The sequence below is a fragment of the Cyprinus carpio genome, chromosome A14 (assembly GCF_018340385.1).
Source record: "Cyprinus carpio isolate SPL01 chromosome A14, ASM1834038v1, whole genome shotgun sequence".
NCBI lineage: Eukaryota > Metazoa > Chordata > Actinopteri > Cypriniformes > Cyprinidae > Cyprinus > Cyprinus carpio.
The window spans coordinates 6657073-6676618 of NC_056585.1; the positions used below are offsets into that span (position 1 = coordinate 6657073).

A 19546-nucleotide genomic window follows, 5' to 3' on the forward strand; every position below is an offset into this window, starting at 1 on the left:
CAGCTCAAATCAGTGCAAGTGAGCTGTTTCATAAAGAGATGCATGAAGAAAAAACAAAGGAAATAATGAGTGGAATGCTAGTGAAGGATAAATCAGAATTCAGAAGCCAGAAATGGAATGTCATGGAATCAAAAATGATAAAGAACAAATACAACATGGGGGAAAAAAGAAAAATGGATGCATTTTTCTCATGCAAATCATGAATCTCACTTTGGCTTCAGGTTCAAAAACTTCATGATGCCATCTAGTCCCCATAAAAAACATTCATCCTCACAGCCATCATGACGGCATTGTTGTGATGACCGTAGAGAAGAAAACCAGCAGACGTTATGACTAAACTCTGGGGGGAAAAAACAAAAATGAAAGAAAAACACTAGCCCATTGATAGACTTGTGACTCAGTGAGTGAGCGGCACAGATTGGGCTGACAGAGTGCTCCAACCTGCCAATGGATTCAGTGGGAATGTGATTCAGTTCTTTTATAAGACTACAAACAAACAGTCGTCACAGATGATCAAATCTGCACAACACCAGATTTCAGGCCCTCTGTACAATTCCTAAAATGCATCCTGGATCAAGCATCTTTGACACATCCTATAGTTCCCCAAATCTACTGACCCCCTCTCCGGACAGTCACTGATGGCCAGGAGCGATCCCTAGGTTTTGAGACCATCATGTCCACAAATGCTGCCTAAATCAGTCATCAACGGCCAGATATGAAATTGTTCTTGAAACCTAAAGAATTTGAGGTTGATAAGACAAATGCCACCAAACATGCATCTCGAAGGGACGTATTAGTATTCACAGTTCTTCTTTTGAAAATGATCTTATGTTTGTTTGTTTTCTACTTTTTTGGCAGAAGACAATAAAAAGAACACAAGGCAAGAACACTTTGTGCCTTTAAAGTGAACAAGCTCCCTACCTAGACAGCATCTTTGGCCTTTGATGGCCAAAAATACTATTAAAAACTAATGATATCCCAACATGACGTCTAAGCAAGCAGCACACTAATGAGTCCATGCGATGCCCAAAAAAAATGCTGTCTAGTAAGGCAACACTCAAGTGTTTTACACTATAATGTCCAAATAGGATGTCAGGGTATGCTGCTCATTAGTCTTTTGATACCATGGTGACCGAAAGCATCTATGTAGGCAGCTCTTGAGATCAGGATGTTCCAAAAGGCTATGGTGCCCAAACCCGCTGTCCATGTAGACAACTCACTGGGAAACGTGCCCAAAAACGCTTGCTTTCGAGACAAGTGTCAGAAGTGAGCAGGCTTTCATCAAGCCAAAAGTAACATTACTACACACACTGTGAACACCTCCTCCTCATCATCATCATATCTCACATTATCACTGTGTGCACTGTCTTGAAACAGTCATGCAGAGCATGCATATTGATAAAGTGGTGCGTTTTCATCCGCATCTCACGCGCGTCACATGACTTACCCGTTCCTTACGCCGCCAGATAGCATTTATTTCTTAACGCCGAGAGCTTTAAACGCCACGAAACAGCTCATATGTGGAAATAATTTCCTTAATCAGAGGCACTTGTGCATGTTTTCGCGCATCCCGGGCCTCCCGTCAGTGGTGGAGAACAGCCCGCTGATCCGCGCTCCTCTACGGCTCCATCTCTGATGACAGCGGCAGCGTGTGTCCAGATCTCCGCTGAAGAGCCCTCCTCAGCTCCAGCACGTCTCCATCTGTGGATCAGGTGCTGGATGCTGCCATTGTTCAGCCTGCTGGCTCTCGGTGTGATGATGGGCGCAGTCTCCGGCTCGTGAGAGTGCGCGCGCCCTCGGTGCTCGGAGGCTCGTGACGTGTGCGCGAAGGGGAGGTGCTACAGGTGAAAAGGCCAAAAAGTTTTCTTTCACCATACAGACAATACATCAAAATAAAAAATGTGTTGTGACTTTGCTGGTTCGTATTTCTAAAATCTGCAAAGTATGCATCATCTGATTAGATTTGCGGTGCTACTTACAAAACTGCATGACAAAAATTATAATTAGTAACGTATCCCATTACATTACACATTTTATCTAATCTAATAAGACTACATTTAGATTACTTGTGACCAAAATCCTTTTTTGCATGATTTAAATAGGATAATCTTATACCATATTGATGTAAAAATATATAAATATAAATATAAATTCATTGTTATAATAAAGTGCATTAAACATTATATTGCATCAAGGTTTCCCAGAGTGGGGTTAAATTACACACGATTGATAATTCATATAAAAATGTATGCGTTCATCAGTTATTGATGCAATATTTAAATGTTGAGAAAACACTATTGAGTGTAAATCCAGTGTTTAATGCTCTTAATTTTCTGTGTAATTATCTCTATCTGACTAATGACTGGTTTTTATGTGAATGTCTATTTAGAAAGGAAAATTTAAAAGAAGAGAAAGAAAAATGAGGGAGAATCAAATTCTGAATAATGTATTGCTATTGTGTGAATAATATGCAATCATATATTGGTAACACTTTTACAATAAGGTTCATTAGTTAAAGTTAACATGAACTAAGAATGAACAAGACTTCCGCAGCATTTATTAATCTTAGTTCATGTTAATTTCAACATTTACTAATGTATTTTTAAAATCAAAGGTTGTGCTTGTTAACTTTATTTAATGCACTGTGAAGTAGCACGAACTAACAACTACTGTATTCTCATTAACTAACATTAACAAAGATTAATACGTACTGTAATAAATGTACTGTTCATTGTTTGTGAACACAACACACATTATCTAATGGAACCTTATTGTAAAGTCTAACCCATGTAATCCATAAAAAGTAACTGTAGTCTGCTTTTAATTTCACAATTCAGATTATATGTAATCAGTTACTACCCAGCTCTGTATATTTGCATATAATAACATAAAGGTTATTCTGAGAGCTCAGAGGTTAATAACTGATGCAGCCTTAAAAAGCAAAATGGTTCTGATTCCAAATGTTTTTGAAAGATGTTTTCTATATGCTCTCCATTTATTTATTAAAAAATACTGTAAAAAAAAAGCAATTTTTTGAAATATTAGTACGATAATATTAATGATATAATATTACAATCATAATTTCATAATAAATAAATAGTAATATTAATAAAAGACCTTTAATCTAAGCTTATATATTGCAGTATATTTATGGTGATTGTTCAAAGCCGAGGTTGGTGTAAGTGATGCCCTCCCGCTGTTTCCTTTTCCATTGTGTGACTCCCAGCATACATGGAGATATTATCCTGGTAAACAGTCAAATATAGTCCTCGTTAAGCTTTGATCTCTGGAAGAAGCGCACACACACACACACACACATATCACAGACATCTGTGGATGGTAAGGTTCATTTGGCCTTCCATCACAAACCAGCACAACTACAGTTAAACTGCTTCAGCACTGCATGTGATACGCTGCCAAACGTGCTATAAGAAATGAAGAGGACCACATTCTTCATCAGACTTTGCACTGAACACAGTTGCAAATGAGTAAGAGTCAACCTAACCACTTTACAAATGTCAATTGTTATTGCACTTCCATTTACTAGATAATTACCATCAGCAAACTAGACAAATTCTGCTAAATGTTTAAGTAATGAATGAATGAAAGGTCTGGAGAATGCAACTAAAATTATTATTTTTGCATTTTGGGCCACTGTGCCAAGATTATGTTTGCATGCATTAGTTTAGTAAATACAGAAGTAAGATATTGTATCATTGTTTTGCTTTGTTTTGTTTTATTGTTTTCTTTTTACTGAGAACAACATGTAAACAATTAAAGTTACAACACAAGAAAAAATGAAAACAAAAAGAGACAGCGGTATATAAACAGACAAAATAAATCAAATCTCAAAGAAAAAGACTAAAGGACTTGCACGTTAATACTTTTTAAAGACTTTTTATTAATGAATTGGACATAGTCTCAGATCAGCAAGCAGAACATACCAAACTAGTTTCTGCTTTGAAAATCAATTTTGTTTTTCTGCTCTTCTTCTTCTTCTTTAAATCTGACACATATAAACAAAACATTTCCAAAAGTAAAATTAAATAAAAAAATACATCTTTATCAATAATAAATAGAAGAAATATTTGTGAATAATAAATTGAAGTTAAGTAAGAGATAAATATTTTTTTTAAAAACTGGGTGCTGTTTACAAAATAACAATGTCAGTATCTCTCTTTCAAATATTAATGATGGTAAATTATTTTCAATTATACTTGTCTTATTTTATTAGTAATTAAATATTTATTTGGAGTCAACAAGACCTTCCTCCAGTCAACATCATAGATAACAAAATTAAAACATTTGGGATTAACACAATTTCATTAAGAGATAAGAAATGTATCGACCTTTTAGTAACCAGCAGAGTCCAGAGAACATCAAATATAGAGATAAAGGCTGGTTTGAAGTAGTCAAGTAACTACAGTTGGCATAGCGTCTAAAACAATAGTGGGAATATATCATCTGCGTTACACAACTATACCTCTGTTGATCCAAAGAAAATATTTATCAGTTGTGCTTGTGTATCACTGACCAGACAAGAAGGACCTGCTTATGAAATGTAGATAAATTGGTTGCTATTTTTTTCAACATTATAATTGCAAAGCAACATTTAGACCACCGTTTCATGCAATAAGGTTTCCGACTTTAATAATTGGCTTGCATCTTATAACGCTTTCCGTTTTCTGTATTTGAATACCATTTCAACAATACTCAAGCTCTTGCATGGCTACTCTGTAATAAAAGTAGTGGGAAATTTCATGCATATGGATATATGAACAGCACTTGATTATAAAAAGCAACAATATCTTCTAAAGCAGCCTTCTGCAATGCTCTGCAATCTAAAAGCCGAGCGTTTTTCTTGTTTTTAAAGAAACGTCAAAAACGACTGCGATGCTGAAGCACATTAGTCTTAGCCTTGGTCACGTCCAGCTGAGTGCAGCAGGACTGGAGGAAGGCCGCTCTGGTTAAAGCACTTGTAGATGCTGAGAGCCTCTCATTTCCTTTCAAACAGCATAAAAGCTCGCCCAGGCGAAGACGTCTAAGTGGAACTCAAAGAACGCACTCCAGCGGCCCCAGAATGTCAGAAAATCTCAGGTGCTAATGCTGAAATTTACCAAGGATATGTGATCTAAATCTGAATATGCATGTCATCTGTGTTCAGGTGTAGGTCGGTGGGTTTTTCAGACGCGGGCTGTGTGCTGGGGTGAGGAACAGCTTGAACAGACGTAAAGCAGGACGTGTTATTTGTGCTGCTCACACAAAGGCTGAGAGGGGGGCCTCGTCAGGCTTTTATGTGCCTGGAGACGCCACAATAGAAAACCTGCAGACTCCATTTGTGAAAAACAAGTGAATGCATCGGTGCAACTAACGGGCCGTTGTGCATTTAAGAAAGAGCTCCATGAAAGAAGCTTACATAATTAACTCAGATCAGAATAACTGATGACTGACTAGAAAATAAGGCCTGTAATTATAATATGATGTACAAGATCCCTTGCCAATATTTGCATGCAATGCTGTTTATTTCTGATGTTTACCATATCGTCAATCTTTACTAGAATGCTCTCGCTATATGAAGTGGGTTTTTTTTTTTCTCTCGTTCACGGATTGCATCTTTGCTCTGTAAACATATGGATTCCAGAAGGTCACTTTGATTGAACGCTGAACATCTGCTGTAATATTATACGCGCAGCACCAATCACAGCTCATATTGGCTCAATCAATCATTAACAGAGATGATATAAATTCATCACGCCTGATAAACTGTCACAAAGACACTCGGGCTTAAAATAGAATTACTTGTCATTTGAGTTTTTATTCGATGAGAAAGATATCAAGATAATGAAAATCAAAAAAGGTTTATTTAAAAATCTAGATGGAAATAAAAACATGCTTTAGTACTCATACAGTGAACGGCTCAGAAAACCAGTAGAGCTAATCAATAAGAAATATTAGAGGAAAATCTAACTTCAAGTTGTCCCAGTTTACCAATACTACATTATATCAATAAACTGTTGGCAAACTGGGACGGTGGAAAAAACAAAAAATAAAAAAAATAAAAAGTGACCGGAAAATCAGTATCTAAAATAATATAGTGTATATTTTATAACTTTTTTAAATTATATAAGAAAAATACTTCCCATAATATATCCCATGTTATGTCCACTTCACTCATTTTTAGTAATTCAAGAATACACACACACAATGATAAATGTCCCACATTACCTGCATTACTCTTAAAACACTTTAAAACAAAACTTATTCTTAAAAGAAACCATACAAGATTACGACACACTATTTCCTCCTCAATAATTGTTTTTCTTCATTACAATCAGCACCACCTTGACGCATCTGATTTAAAAAAAAAAAAAAAATTTTTTTTGTAAAATATATAACTGCAGTAAAATAGATTTCATAAAAGGTTCATAACAGCAGAGATACATTCAAGTTACTTTATGCATGAAATGCATTTTAATGTATTTTTCCGGACAAAAGTGTGGGTCGCGTCATTGACCCATTTCTTCAGCACACGCCCCTCAGATGATTCAGTGATGGAGCGACACACATTTACTCGCTGTTACAACATCTTTCATATACTCCTCTATACATTCAGTCTCAATAAATATCTCCTCAGACAATGACTGACAGCCTTTGAATGATTTCATGGACATACTGGAGCATATGAAGCCCTGAACATCACAATGAAAGCTGCATCTGTCCGTTTTAAATCAAGTCCTGTATTATTAAGATTAAACCAAATATGATTCGCTGAAATAAATACTTGCTCTCAGACACTCAAAGAAGGAAGTTTATTTAATACAACTTGTTAAATGTACTTGCAATTCAGATTTGGTTAAATATGAGACACTAAAGGTGCCAATGTTCATAGAGAAAGCTCCAAAATGGTCCAGACATATCTAACATGAATGAAAAATATCTATGCAGTGATATGTGCACTCTATACAATGCGCTTCTCAGCACATCTCATATATAATATGTACATACCTATAATAAAAACAACTTACAAGAGTTCCAGATGACATGGACAAATCTTTTAAAACAGGTTCAGATCATCTTGATAGCACGTGACAATAAAGGCATGGCACTGGCCCTCGAGGTTACGCTGTCAGCTTTGAGCCCTCGCTGTGATCCAGACGCTCAGGTGAAGGGAGGACGCAGGTCTGGCAGGACTCAGCAGGAGCAGTTCCCGCAGCCCTTCACGCTGTTCAGGATCTCCTCCTGCAGCTTCTTGCGCTCCTCCTCTTTCTGCGACACGCGCTCAGGTACAGGCGGAGGCCTGCTGCCGCTGCTGGTGTTTCTGCTGTTCTGTGCGTTCCACAGGTCTGCGTACAGACTGCCCGGCGTCTCCAGCAGAGTCTGATGTCTGCCGCGCTCCGCCACCTTCCCCTGCGTCACAACAAGAGACCGCAAGAGTTGAGTGAGAGAAGGCATGCTGTCAGTCGCCACAGAGACACGCTTCAGTTTGTAAACACAGGTTTGATTGGTTGTGACATCGGGGAACCGTCTGTTCCTCCCGTAATGATATTGAGCAGAGCATCGTCTCCTGAGTGGGAAACCGTTCTGGTTATATGTCTCTGATCAAATTGCATTTTATGTAACAAAAGTCTTTTAACCCACTGATGATATTTTTTTCCGCCCCAGTAAAATCAATGTAATATATTTTTGTTCAATAATATATATTATATATATATATATATATATATATATATATATATATATATATATGTATTTTAAGATAATTTTATGGCACTATTTAATATTTATGCAATAATTATGATGAATTTCTGCCCAGTGAAAATGACATTTTTATTTTTTAAATATATTTTTATATTACTTTTCAATGAAGGCAGTATTTCATGTTAAAATAGAGTCAATGCCTTTAAAATCTAATTTTTGAAGCCAGATTAGTGCCATCTGGTGGGAGTAAAATAAGAAAAACTTCTGCAATTACATGGTTTAGCCCATAGATTCCCATATAGCTCTATATAAAAGGCCTATGAATTCTCTAATTGTTTTTAGACATAAATACTTATTTTTATTAAGTTGCATGTTTGGATATATATTTAGACATTCTCAAAGACAACTTTATGCCAAGTTTTGCCTTGTTTTGGCTATATGGTTATAGCTATACCAATTCATTTGAGTGTGCATAATTGTGTGTGTGTGTGTGTGTGTGTGTGAGAGAGAGAGAGAGAGTGAGTGAGTGGATGTGTTTGTTTTGCACTCTTGATGTTTTAATGTATAACCCATTCCTTGCTGTCCACTTTTTTAATGCATTGTATTTGAATTATTGCTTTTATTTTACATATTTGCTGTGTTACAGTCACACTATTTCATAGGTGTGTGTGTGTACGTGTGTGTGTGTGTACGTGTGTGTGTGTGTGTGAGAGAGTGAATGTGCTGGTTTTGCACTCTTTATGTTTTAGAGTTACACCCTTTTATTGTCGTGTAATTTTTTCTGCATTGTGTCAGGTTTGTAGATTGTACACACAAAAATTCTTAGAATTTTTGTGTTTTTGTCGATTTGGCATTCAGTCATTACAAGTCCACAAGTGTGACTTTTATTTTTTTACGACCACTTCTGCTCAAATCATGCCCTAAATTTTTGTGTGTTCCCGTTCCAAATGCCATAAAAGTCACCAAGTTTCGTACCATTCCGATGAAGCTGTGATTTTAAAAAAATTCAAAGAGTGACTGAAGAGCACCAGAGAGTTAAAAGGTCATTTTAATTTTGAGCTTGGCAAAACTGGAATAAGGCTATGATTTATTGAAATAAATGCGAGTGGAGCACATTCAAAGTAAAAGCATTTCGCTGTTGTGCGTTCTACAAACTCGCTGTTTCAGAGCAGTTCACAATCAATAAATACTGCACCTTTATGGTTGCTTATGATCTACTGCTGATGATTTCTGACAATGTTAGCTTTGGGTTGTTTTGTATTGTACTATGATGTAGATAGATGTAAAATTGCACATACTACCTCACTCAGCTGTCTGCATGAGCAGCTGGAAGTAGCACAGCATAAACATTTCAAAATAAGAGTCCTGATGCATTTCAGACTTGTTTATACTTAAAAGCCCTGCATTTTGCAGAACATTTTTTTCCTCAGGTTATTATTGATATTTCAGTTACACAATCTGACATTTAAAATATATTTAATTTAATTATTAAATAAATTAAGTCTTGACAGAAATATTTAAAAAACCTACTGGACTTTTTTGTTTTCAAATAAATTAAATAATTCTGATTGTGAATGTCACATTGCATCCTTTTATTGAGGACAAAAATGATTTGATGCATTTGAATTGTTCTTAATGCACTCCTGAATTTCTTAAATTAGGAAAAAATTAAACATCAAGCCTTGAGTTTGCAGTCTGTATTGAATCCAGTGCAATAAAAGAATCTGTGCCACACTATCAATGAAAAATGTCTTTGTTTTACAAACAGAGAGTTACATCATGTAATCGGTAGCACGTCACAGATGCATGCAGCTTAACATGTTCTGACCTCAGAATAATCATTTAACTTTCAATGAGACTCGTTGAGATCATGCAAGGTTAACAACTATTATCTATTTTTCCGCAAGGGTCGTCGTGTGAGAACAGCACCGATGCACAGCAACCATCCGATAAACGCACGCAAGAAGAAAACCCCGAGTGTTTATGCAGGCTTTGCCTTGGCATTGTTTCAGGAGGCCAGAGGCTGTTATTTAGCATTTAAGCTTGGTTTCTTTTATTGATACCTAGATATTCAGCAGCATAAAGCTGCCTGCAGGCAGACCGACTGACTGTGCAGCTGCATCCAAATTGGACGAACTGGGCAAAACAAGAGATCTCTAGCCATGAAGGAGCCCTGACAGAGAGATAGTGTGTGTAATGTTTGAGAAAGGTCTAAAGAGAGCTGAGACTCGGAGCAGGGATGCAGCGGTGTGGGCGTACATGCAGCTTCGCTTCTTAAAAGACTGCCAGCAACAAAGCTTTCACAATGACAGATCAACCAGTCTCCCGGCTGTTTGCTAGTTACTTGCATCAATTACGACGCCACTTTTGCCAAGCAAGACTCAAACACTGATAGTATTTTTAGCAGCGGTGTCATTTAGAGCTTGGATCGTGTATTATGACCCATTTTTGATACTGCCGAAAAAAAAAAAAAACAAGATTTCACAACAATATTTGCTTCGGTTTCTTTTCCGGCAGTTCCTTTTCCACCCCCCACCCACATCCAGATTGAAAAGGTCTCCACACATGGGAGACAAACAAAGGTGTCGCTGAGCGCTGGGCAAAAGGTATTTCCACTGCTAATGAGCTAAAAATCAAATGGTCCAGCCCCCGCACGCTGCCCTCTGCTCTCACACAGCTGAAGATGCTCGTATGCTATGAGCGCACGTACACGCTAGCATCACGAGTATGCATCAACTTGCATGTTTTTTTTCTACAGACTTAAGGGATGATAAACATGCTGGCAATTCAGTACTAAGTTAATTTAGGCCTGATTAGTGCTGGGTTGTCATTTGGATTAAGTAATCAGATTACCAAAACCAAGTACTTGTAATTACATCATGTTTTCAAATACAAACAATCAGATTTACTGCTATTTTTGTTCCTTGCATAGGTTCATATTATCCACTGTAATTCTTTTTTTTTTTTCACTTTAAATACTTTCTGAACTATCTCACTTTAATGTGACACCATGTCTTTGTAAGGTTTTGTTAATCAAATTCATTTATTTTCTTCCTATTTGTATTTTATGCAAAAAATAAAAAAGTGAATGTGTTTGACATCAAATAAACAAGACATGGTAAAAGTTTAATCTAAATGTAATCCTAAACTACTCTAAAATGTATAATCTGAGAGATTACATTACTGTAATGTGATTTGTAATCAGAACCGGGCTTATACGCTCCGGGAACGGACACTGCACTAGTGATACAAAACACACAGGTCTGTTAAGAGCAATACTTTTAATATAGACAAATTATTATTAGGATGGGCTACTATACTTTATTTATTTATTATTATTTTTATTTTATTTTTATGGCTGCTGTATTCGCAAGAATTTTCCAAGCAAATTAAGTGCACATTTTTATCATGTGTAAAATTACTGATTATCATGGTGGATAAATGCGGTTTGTTTTTTTTGTTTTTTTATACCAACAATATACTATAGGCGTACTACTCACAGAACTCAGGTAAGTTTTCAAACTTGATGTGCTGTTGTGGTAGGACGGCTTCAAATCACATATCTGGCACACTGCCTTTGTCTTGTCCTCACTCAATTTAAAGACCGTTTTGCGGGGGATGCCAAGTGCTCAAAAAAATAATTAAATATTATTCGAATCTCAAAATTGAAATTTGAATGCCAACCCACTGAACGAATATTTGAATAATCGAATATTCTGGTCCAGCCCTATGAGATGACAGGCTTATAATTGCATGTCTGAATGTCCTGTTGTTGTTATAATAAACAAGCACTTATTTTTGGGGAATCTGATAACATATAACCAGTCACTACTGTGCAGTACAGTCTTTATGCAAACTGGAACACAGACTGTTAGGAGACCAGCAGCAACAAACTCAAGAGAGGTCTTTCATTTCCCACGAATGCATTTTTGCTGATCAACAAGACATAAGCGATAATGCAGTATGTCACTGACAAGCTCCACACCCATTTCAAGGGCAACTCTGGAGAATAGTCATCATTTCACAAGCTCATTTTTACCAACAGCCTGGATCTCAATAGCAGAACGAAATACAAGGACAGCAGTGAGAGAGCTTTCTTCATCATTGCAATGAAAGAAACACGAGACATTCAAATGAATGTTTTTATCCCATCTACACATCTGAAACTAAACTCATCATACTTTTGTTTCCATGTAGCCATCCAACAATCACAAAAACATCTGAACCTCAGGACAAACCGCTATATGGGAAGGATGCTAATGTTTCCCTGTAGGTCCCTTTCACATGACTCACATTAGGGCTTCAACACGAGTGTCATGCACGACTTTGACCTCCAAGTGAAACACAGTGCAGAGAGCATTACAGGAAGGCCGTTTTACAAGGTTGCTAGGTAGCAAGAAAGAGGGGTTGTGTGTGATATGCCTTTGTCATGGCGTCTAGTGGTCAAGTCCACTTGTCGACTGCATTCACTAGTTGATGCATTGAGTTTGAGCCAAACAGGAAAGCAGGAAAAAAACATTTGTCCACAAACTGCATCGCAGTGTAAATGCATGTCTTTATCTTTCTACAATAACCTGAAACAACCAAACATGGAAAGTGCACCCAGATTCTTGCAAACCACCCAAAGTCTAAGTCGCCCACAGGCTGATGCACAATAAGTGAGTGGCACATGCCTGTTGCTTCACAACATTCATAACAACACAAGCTGCATGAATCTTTCAACAGAGACATGCAAGCTTTTGTTTCTCGCCCGCATCGTCTCAGCTGCAACATCATATCCATACAACTAGTACACAAGTAAAACTTAATAGTCCTAATAAATGTCAGTCCCGCTTTCATGAATCCATCCATTTTGACTTTCATAACTGCCCACGTATTGATACATCAATATGTACATGACACATACTGATACATCAAATATATGAACATATATTTCTTTTCCTCACTGTGGACTGCATACATACAAACAATCCACATGATCAAAAGAAGCAAAGACTTTTACTCCTTTATTATCATTTTAACATACATACTGTATTGTTAAGTGAATAATATTTTGTTTTCCAAAAGAGCTTCTTGGGTCTCTGTAAGATGCTACCACTGTCTCTGCCTGTTTTCACTGATGCTGCCTTCACGTGCTACCAGAAAGATCATAAATAGGAATGTGGTCGTTAAAAATTGCATATGAAAGCATTGTGAAGTCGCGCTCATAATGTTATAGCACAAGAAGGCACCATGAGTACTGGTCGACCAATATTGTTTTTTTGACAGCCGATGCCGATATCTTGAAAGCAGGGTGGCCGATGGCCAATATAATTATTTATTTTAATTAATATTGAAATAATTTGAAAAATTCTAATTTTGATCATTTGAAAATGGATTAAAAAATACATTTGTAAAATAAACATACTTATACTTCAGATGACAAAGTATTGTCCACAAATAAATAATTATTTAATAAAAATATAATTAAAAAGGAAGTAAAATGTAACCAAAGTAACATTAATTTTACATACAGAACACAGTGAAAATGACATGAATATGGCAGTGACCGATAGTCACGCAGCGCACACGATCATGCAGGTCACATGCTCACTTCACAAGATCTCACAGCTGGATTCAACTACGTTTGCAAGGTTTGTGAAATTAAATTTTCATTAGCTCTTCAAAGATGTTTAAATTATGTAAATGCATATTTGCTGAATGCTGACAGCAAATGAGAAAGTATTATAATGTTTGCCTTTCAATTACTAATAATACAAAAGCAATCGTTATAATACTTTGTATACATTTTAATTCCTTTGTTTAATAGTTCTATCGGATTATTAGACAGACTTCTATCATTATTAGAGAGAACTGTTAATGACGACGGTCTCAGCGCCGTCAAAATAAAAGTCCCGCCTCAAACGCATATTTGAAAAATGCCAAATATCTGCCAATATATCGGCCTTGATGATATATCGGTCAACCACTAACCATGAGACCAGCTATGTCTTTATTTTTTTTATGACGTGATGTTCTTCGTAATAGAAGATTTTTTGCTGTGCTGTACAATCAGACTGCGTGAGATTGTCCTGTTTTGTTGTTGCCGGTATGCTGGAGCATGATATCTTGAAGCTCCGCCCTCTTCTGAAAAGAGAGGGCGTATGCATTTAAAGGGACAAACACAAAAACGCCGTGTTTCGGCACATACCCTAAATGTGGCAATTTCAACAAGCTATAAAAAATTATCTGTGGGGTATTTTGAGCTAAAACTTCACATGCACACTCTAAGGACATCAGACTTATTTTACATGATATTACATAATTTTATTTACGTAATAATAGGCATAAAAGGGCACCTTTAAGTGATCATTATAAACTCATCAGTAATCACTGGCTGCCCCTCAAAAGGTCAGCAGCCATTGGGTTTAAAGTTGCTTGAACTTTGACCTGGGAGTAACACTGTAGTTGAATACACTGCAAAACATTGATGTGAGTCGTTATAGTTGTGGTAATTGGCGGATAAGGCGATATTGTTTCTTAAGAGGAGATGAGAATTAAGCATTGGCTTCCAAGGATGATTTCTGGATGTTTCAGCACCTGTCACACATATTTACAGGATTCAGAAGAGCTTACCTGATTTAGTACAATAATCTCATCTGCATCCACAATGGTGGACAGCCGGTGTGCAATAAAGACAGATGTTCTGTCCCTCACCATGTCCTTCATGGAAGTCAGAATATTCTGGAAAGAAAATTAGAGAGAGAGAAAAATCATACTAATGTGTTGTTTCTCTTTTATCAATCCTCCTCTGAATGAATCTGCAAGGCTGAAAAAAGCTTTGCTGATGTTTTTGAGATGTTTCATTAAGAAGCCTCATGACAGCAACGGTTCCCTGCAGTAACAAGCGTTGATATGATTGACAGGATTTATATGAAGACCCTCTGACAATAAGATACATTAAAACACTGTCGAAGCCAACAGAGCAAACACTTCCTTGACTGTAATAAGGCACAAAGCCTCATGAAAATAAAAAAGCTTAGTGTAAATATCAAATGAAAAGTGTTCTCAAAGCATCAGGGGAAAACCAGCAGTACTGAGCAAAAATTCAATCTCTAAAGATCTGTTAGTGATGGTGGTTAGGTCTACACCGCTAAACAGTTCAAAAACTAGACAGATAAACCAAACAGGTTTAGTCTTTTAGCACACAAAAGTAACAAAAACCACCTCAGTCTGGCAAAATCCAGTTTCACTGACTGGCTTTAAAGTGGTCATGAACTGCCTTTTTTATTATTTTGTTCTGTTCGCTGAGGTCCACTTATAATGTTATCAAGAATTTTACATCAAAAGCATCAGAATTTTTAAGTAATAGGCTATTTTCTGCCCTGTTTTTGACCCTCTCATCAGAACGCTCTGTTTGATTTATGTTAAAAACGCATAAATACTCAGTACATATCAAACGATCTGTAATAACAGACAAAGCAATAGTGAGTAGTAGTAGTAAAAAAGAGATGGTGGGGGGGCGGGGCTAAACAGACAGTGATGTAGAATCAGTGGGCGGGGATCAGTGGGCGGGGCTAAACCGGTAGTGATGCAGAAACGGTGGGCGGGGCTAAACCGACAGTGATGTAGAATCAGTGGGCGGGGCTAAACCGGTAGTGATGCAGAAACGGTGGGCGGGGCTAAACCAACAGTGATGTAGAATCGGTGGGCGGGGTTAAACAGACTGATGCAGAATCGGGGGGCGGGGCTAAACCGGCAGTGATGCAGAAACGGTGGGTGGGGCTAAACCGACAGTGATGGACAGCCTAATGTACATTTTTCATAGATGGAAAAATGTGATTTAGTTCGGGGGCTAAACAGGCGGTGATTCAGAATCGGTGGGCGGGGCTAAACAGGCGGGTGATGCAGAATCGGTGGGCGGGGCTAAAAACAGGAGGTGATGTAGAATTGGTGGGTGGGGCAAAACCGGCAGTGATGTAGAAACGGTGGGTGGGGCTAAACCGACAGTGATGTAGAATCGGTGGGCGGGGCTAAACAGACTGATGCAGAATCGCTGGGCGGGGCTAAACAGGCGGTGATTCAGAATCGGTGGGCGGGGCTAAACAGGCGGTGATGCAGAATCGGTGGGCGGGGGCAGTGTGAAAACAGCGGGTGATGCAGAATCGGTGGGCGGGGCTAAACAGGAGGTGATGTAGAATTGGTGGGTGGGGCAAAACCGGCAGTGATGTAGAATCGGTGGGCGGGGCTAAACAGGAGGTGATGTAGAATCGGTGGGTGGGGCAAAACCGGCAGTGATGTAGAATCGGTGGGTGGGGCAAAACCGGCAGTGATGTAGAATCGGTGGGCGGGGCTAAACAGGCGGTGATGCAGAATCGGTGGGCGGGGCTAAACAGGCGGTGATGCAGAATCGGTGGGCGGGGCTAAACAGGAGGTGATGTAGAATCGGTGGGTGGGGCAAAACCGGCAGTGATGTAGAATCAGTGGGCGGGGCTAAACAGGCAGTAATGCAGAATCTGTAGTTCACTAGTAACAAGAAATTTTATTTTTTGAGGAAATTTGGTGTTTTTTTTTTACTCAGATTTTTTTTTTCTTTGCCATTCCTACTATTTATTGAAACTAAAACTGCAGAAACGACAGATTTTCTGCAACTTTGCCAAGTCACATACATGAATAGATCAACACAGATTAACTGAGGTGATTTCTCTCTTTGTGTTGCACCTTCTGCTCTGCAGATCGTTCTGAAGAAGATCTCATGATTAAAAACAAGTGCCAGCCATTTAATTTCATCCACAACAACAACCGCTCAGTCTGTCCTTAATGATTTGAGTGGTACATTTAGACAGATTGTTTTGTGAATGTGACTCAGCTTTAAAAAAAAAAAAAAACTAAATGAACTAAATGAACAGAAAACGCCCAGCTTCCTGTGTTTTTATGTGTATAGCCGGCTACAGACAGTCAGCTCTGCGAAATTAAGTTTTCATGCCCATTTCATACCTGTTATTGAGGAACATACTATTTAATTGACACACGAGGCTCTCACCTCTTCAGTGATTGAGTCTAGTGAAGATGTGGCCTCGTCATACAGCAAAATGGGAGGGTTTTTAAGGATGGCTCGTGCAATGGCCACACGCTGCTTTTCTCCACCTGTCACAGAAAAAACCCACACTCAATCACTCAAGAAGAAACCATCCTGTTCCTCTAAAGCAAAGGTGCTCTTCAGAGACCTTCACTTCCTTCAGAAACACTCATGAGGTTACCTGAGAGCTTCAGGCCTCGCTCTCCGACCTGCGTTTCGTATCCGTGGGGCATCCTGAGAATGGCGTCATGGATTCCAGCTAGTTTGGCCACATGGTAGACGTCCTCTGCTGTGGCGTTGATGTTACCATAGAGCAGATTGTAAAATATGGTATTGTGGAAAAGCACGGCGTCCTGAAATCATATTTACATTTTGAATTCTCAGAAGATTAAATAAGTTTCACATATTTTTTCATAGCCTTAAATTAAGTCTAATTATGGTTCCCATGGTACCTTCCCACTAGTTTTTATTAGATACTTATTTTTAAAGAATAAGAAAATACAAATGTTCCCTGAGGAGGTGATAATTACATCTGATGATTCTCAGAATTAGACGCAAACGCTCACCTGCGGCACGACGCCCAGAGCTTTCCTCAAGCTCTCCAGACTAACATCACGTATGTTCTGGCCTGCGATGTAGATGTTGCCCTGATGTGGCTCGTAGAAACGAAAGAGCAATCGGACAATCGTGCTCTTCCTAGGAAAAGAAAGTCAAACTCTGTTGTTCTATTTGTATTTCATCAAAGTGTCAAGGTGAGGAGGTGAAAATGCTTAACATTAAAATAAATATTACATGAGCTTGTTTCATGAGAGACTTGTTATCCTGTTACTATCATTTGGGTCTGGAAACTTTAATGCATTGTACAGTGTGTAATACAATGTGGAATATTTTTTAATATATATTTAATTGCATGGATGTATATTCACTGAGTAATCCACTATTTTGTAGAGCCCCCCCCCTCAAAACAGCAATTTTCTGAGATTTGAGCCAAATTTCAGGGGGGTAAATATGACTTGGCAGCATCATTACTGTATGATATTTTCACAAAAATTTGAGCCAGGGACATTTCTGTAATTTGGTTGATCTGACTTTGGTCAATTTTAGCAATGAATATACACTACCAGCTAAAAGTTTTTAAACAGTAAGATTTTTTATGTTTTTAAAGAAGTCTCTTCTGCTCACCAAGCATGCATTTATTTGATCCAAAATACAGCAAAAGCAGTAATATTGTGAAATATTTTTACAGTTTAAAATAACTGCTTTCTATTTTAATATATTTTAAAAAGGAATTTATTCTTGTGATCAAATCTGTATTTTCAGCATCATTACTCCAGTCTTCAGTGTCACATGACCCTTCAGAAATCATTCTGATATGATGTTTTGCTGCTCAAAAAAACAATTATTATTATTATTATGTCGAAAACAGTGGAGTAGAATTTTCATCAGGTTCCTTTGATGAATAGAAAGTTCAAAAGAACAGCATTTATCTGATTTTTTTTTTTGTAACGATATAAATGTTTTTATCATCACTTTTGATCAATTTAAAGCCTCATTGCTAAATAAAAGTATTAATTTCATTAATTTCCTTCCCCAAAATATAAATAAAAATAATGATACTGACTCCAAGCTTTTGAATGGTAGCGTGTATAATGTTACAAAAGCTTTTTATTTCAGATAAATGCTGATCTTTGGATCTTTCTAATCATCGAAGAATCCTGAATTTTTTTTTACTGTTTTGAAAATTAATAATAATAGTAATAAATGTTATTTGAGCAGCAAATCATCATATTAGAATGATTTCTGAAGATCATGTGACACTGAAGACTGGAGTAATGATGCTGAAAATACAGCTCTGATCTCAGGAATAAATTGCATTTTAAAACATATTAAAATAGAAAGCAGTTATTTTAAATAGTAAAATGATTTCACAATATTACTGCTTTTGCTGTATTTTGGATCAAATAAATGCAGGTTTGGTGAGCAGAAGAGACTTCTTTAAAAATCTTACCGTTCAAAAACTTTTGGCTGGAAGAGTATAATGAATATTATGTTTTTTAAAAAAGCATACCAAGGCCTTAAAAAATGTTGGTTAACTTATTTCCTACAAACTAAATTAGCTTTAATTAATTTCACAAGAACTCTGGGAACAGGGTTAAATGGCTGAGCCTGATAAATGCTGTCAACAAAATAATGAGATTATTTACCATTTGGCTGTAAACGGGGCTCAAATTATTGGCCTTTAGTCTCTCATCACAGCGTTAAATGCTAATAATCCCACATATCTAATAGTTCTCACTCCAAAGAATGTTAGCCTTTGCTGCTGTATTTCTCAAAGTAATTCAGCTCCAATTTAAACCCTATTGTGCCAAGTTCAGTGAAACCTGAAGGTAATATAACATAAGTATGTCTTTCCTGAAGCACTTACCCAGATCCACTGCCACCAACAATGGCCACCTTTTTCCCAGCAGGTACTTCAAATGAAACCCCGTTAAGCACCTTTTGGCCCTCTAAGTACTCAAAATACACATCCTCAAACCTGATGGTGGCTTCCTGGGGTCTAACGAGGAGCGGCGGGGCCATTTCTTTCTCCTTCAGGACACAAAGGTTTAAAAAAAACACATTTAGCAGTCTGAAACCTACATTTTGAGGCTTGAAACAGGATTGAAACATATTTCGATGACAATCCATTGTAATGGCACCATCAAAACAATAGCGCTCGGTACTTTTACACTAAATTGAGAAATCAAATTAGGGTCTCACAATAATGGCTAGATGGGTAGCGCTGTCACG

General features: G+C 37.5%; 2 protein-coding genes across 2 annotated transcripts in view; both read right to left on the reverse strand.

Annotated features, from left to right (window-relative positions):
• Positions 1–1810, reverse strand: part of LOC109060054 (neurite extension and migration factor-like) — a 62376-nt gene extending 60566 nt beyond the window's left edge. The window contains 1 exon segment of the mRNA XM_019077204.2: positions 1448–1810. The gene's annotated coding sequence lies outside the window, so the exon portion shown is untranslated.
• A 4980-nt stretch (positions 1811–6790) lies between these two features.
• LOC109060034 (iron-sulfur clusters transporter ABCB7, mitochondrial-like) overlaps positions 6791–19546 on the reverse strand; it is a 40782-nt gene continuing 28026 nt past the window's right edge. The window contains exons 11-16 of the mRNA XM_042769803.1: positions 19182–19345; positions 17323–17452; positions 16938–17109; positions 16721–16824; positions 14314–14421; positions 6791–7407 (exon numbers count right to left, since the gene is read on the reverse strand). Coding sequence (XP_042625737.1) covers positions 7192–7407; positions 14314–14421; positions 16721–16824; positions 16938–17109; positions 17323–17452; positions 19182–19345 — 894 coding nt within the window. The 3' untranslated portion in view covers positions 6791–7191. The remainder of the gene's footprint in view (positions 7408–14313; positions 14422–16720; positions 16825–16937; positions 17110–17322; positions 17453–19181; positions 19346–19546) is intronic.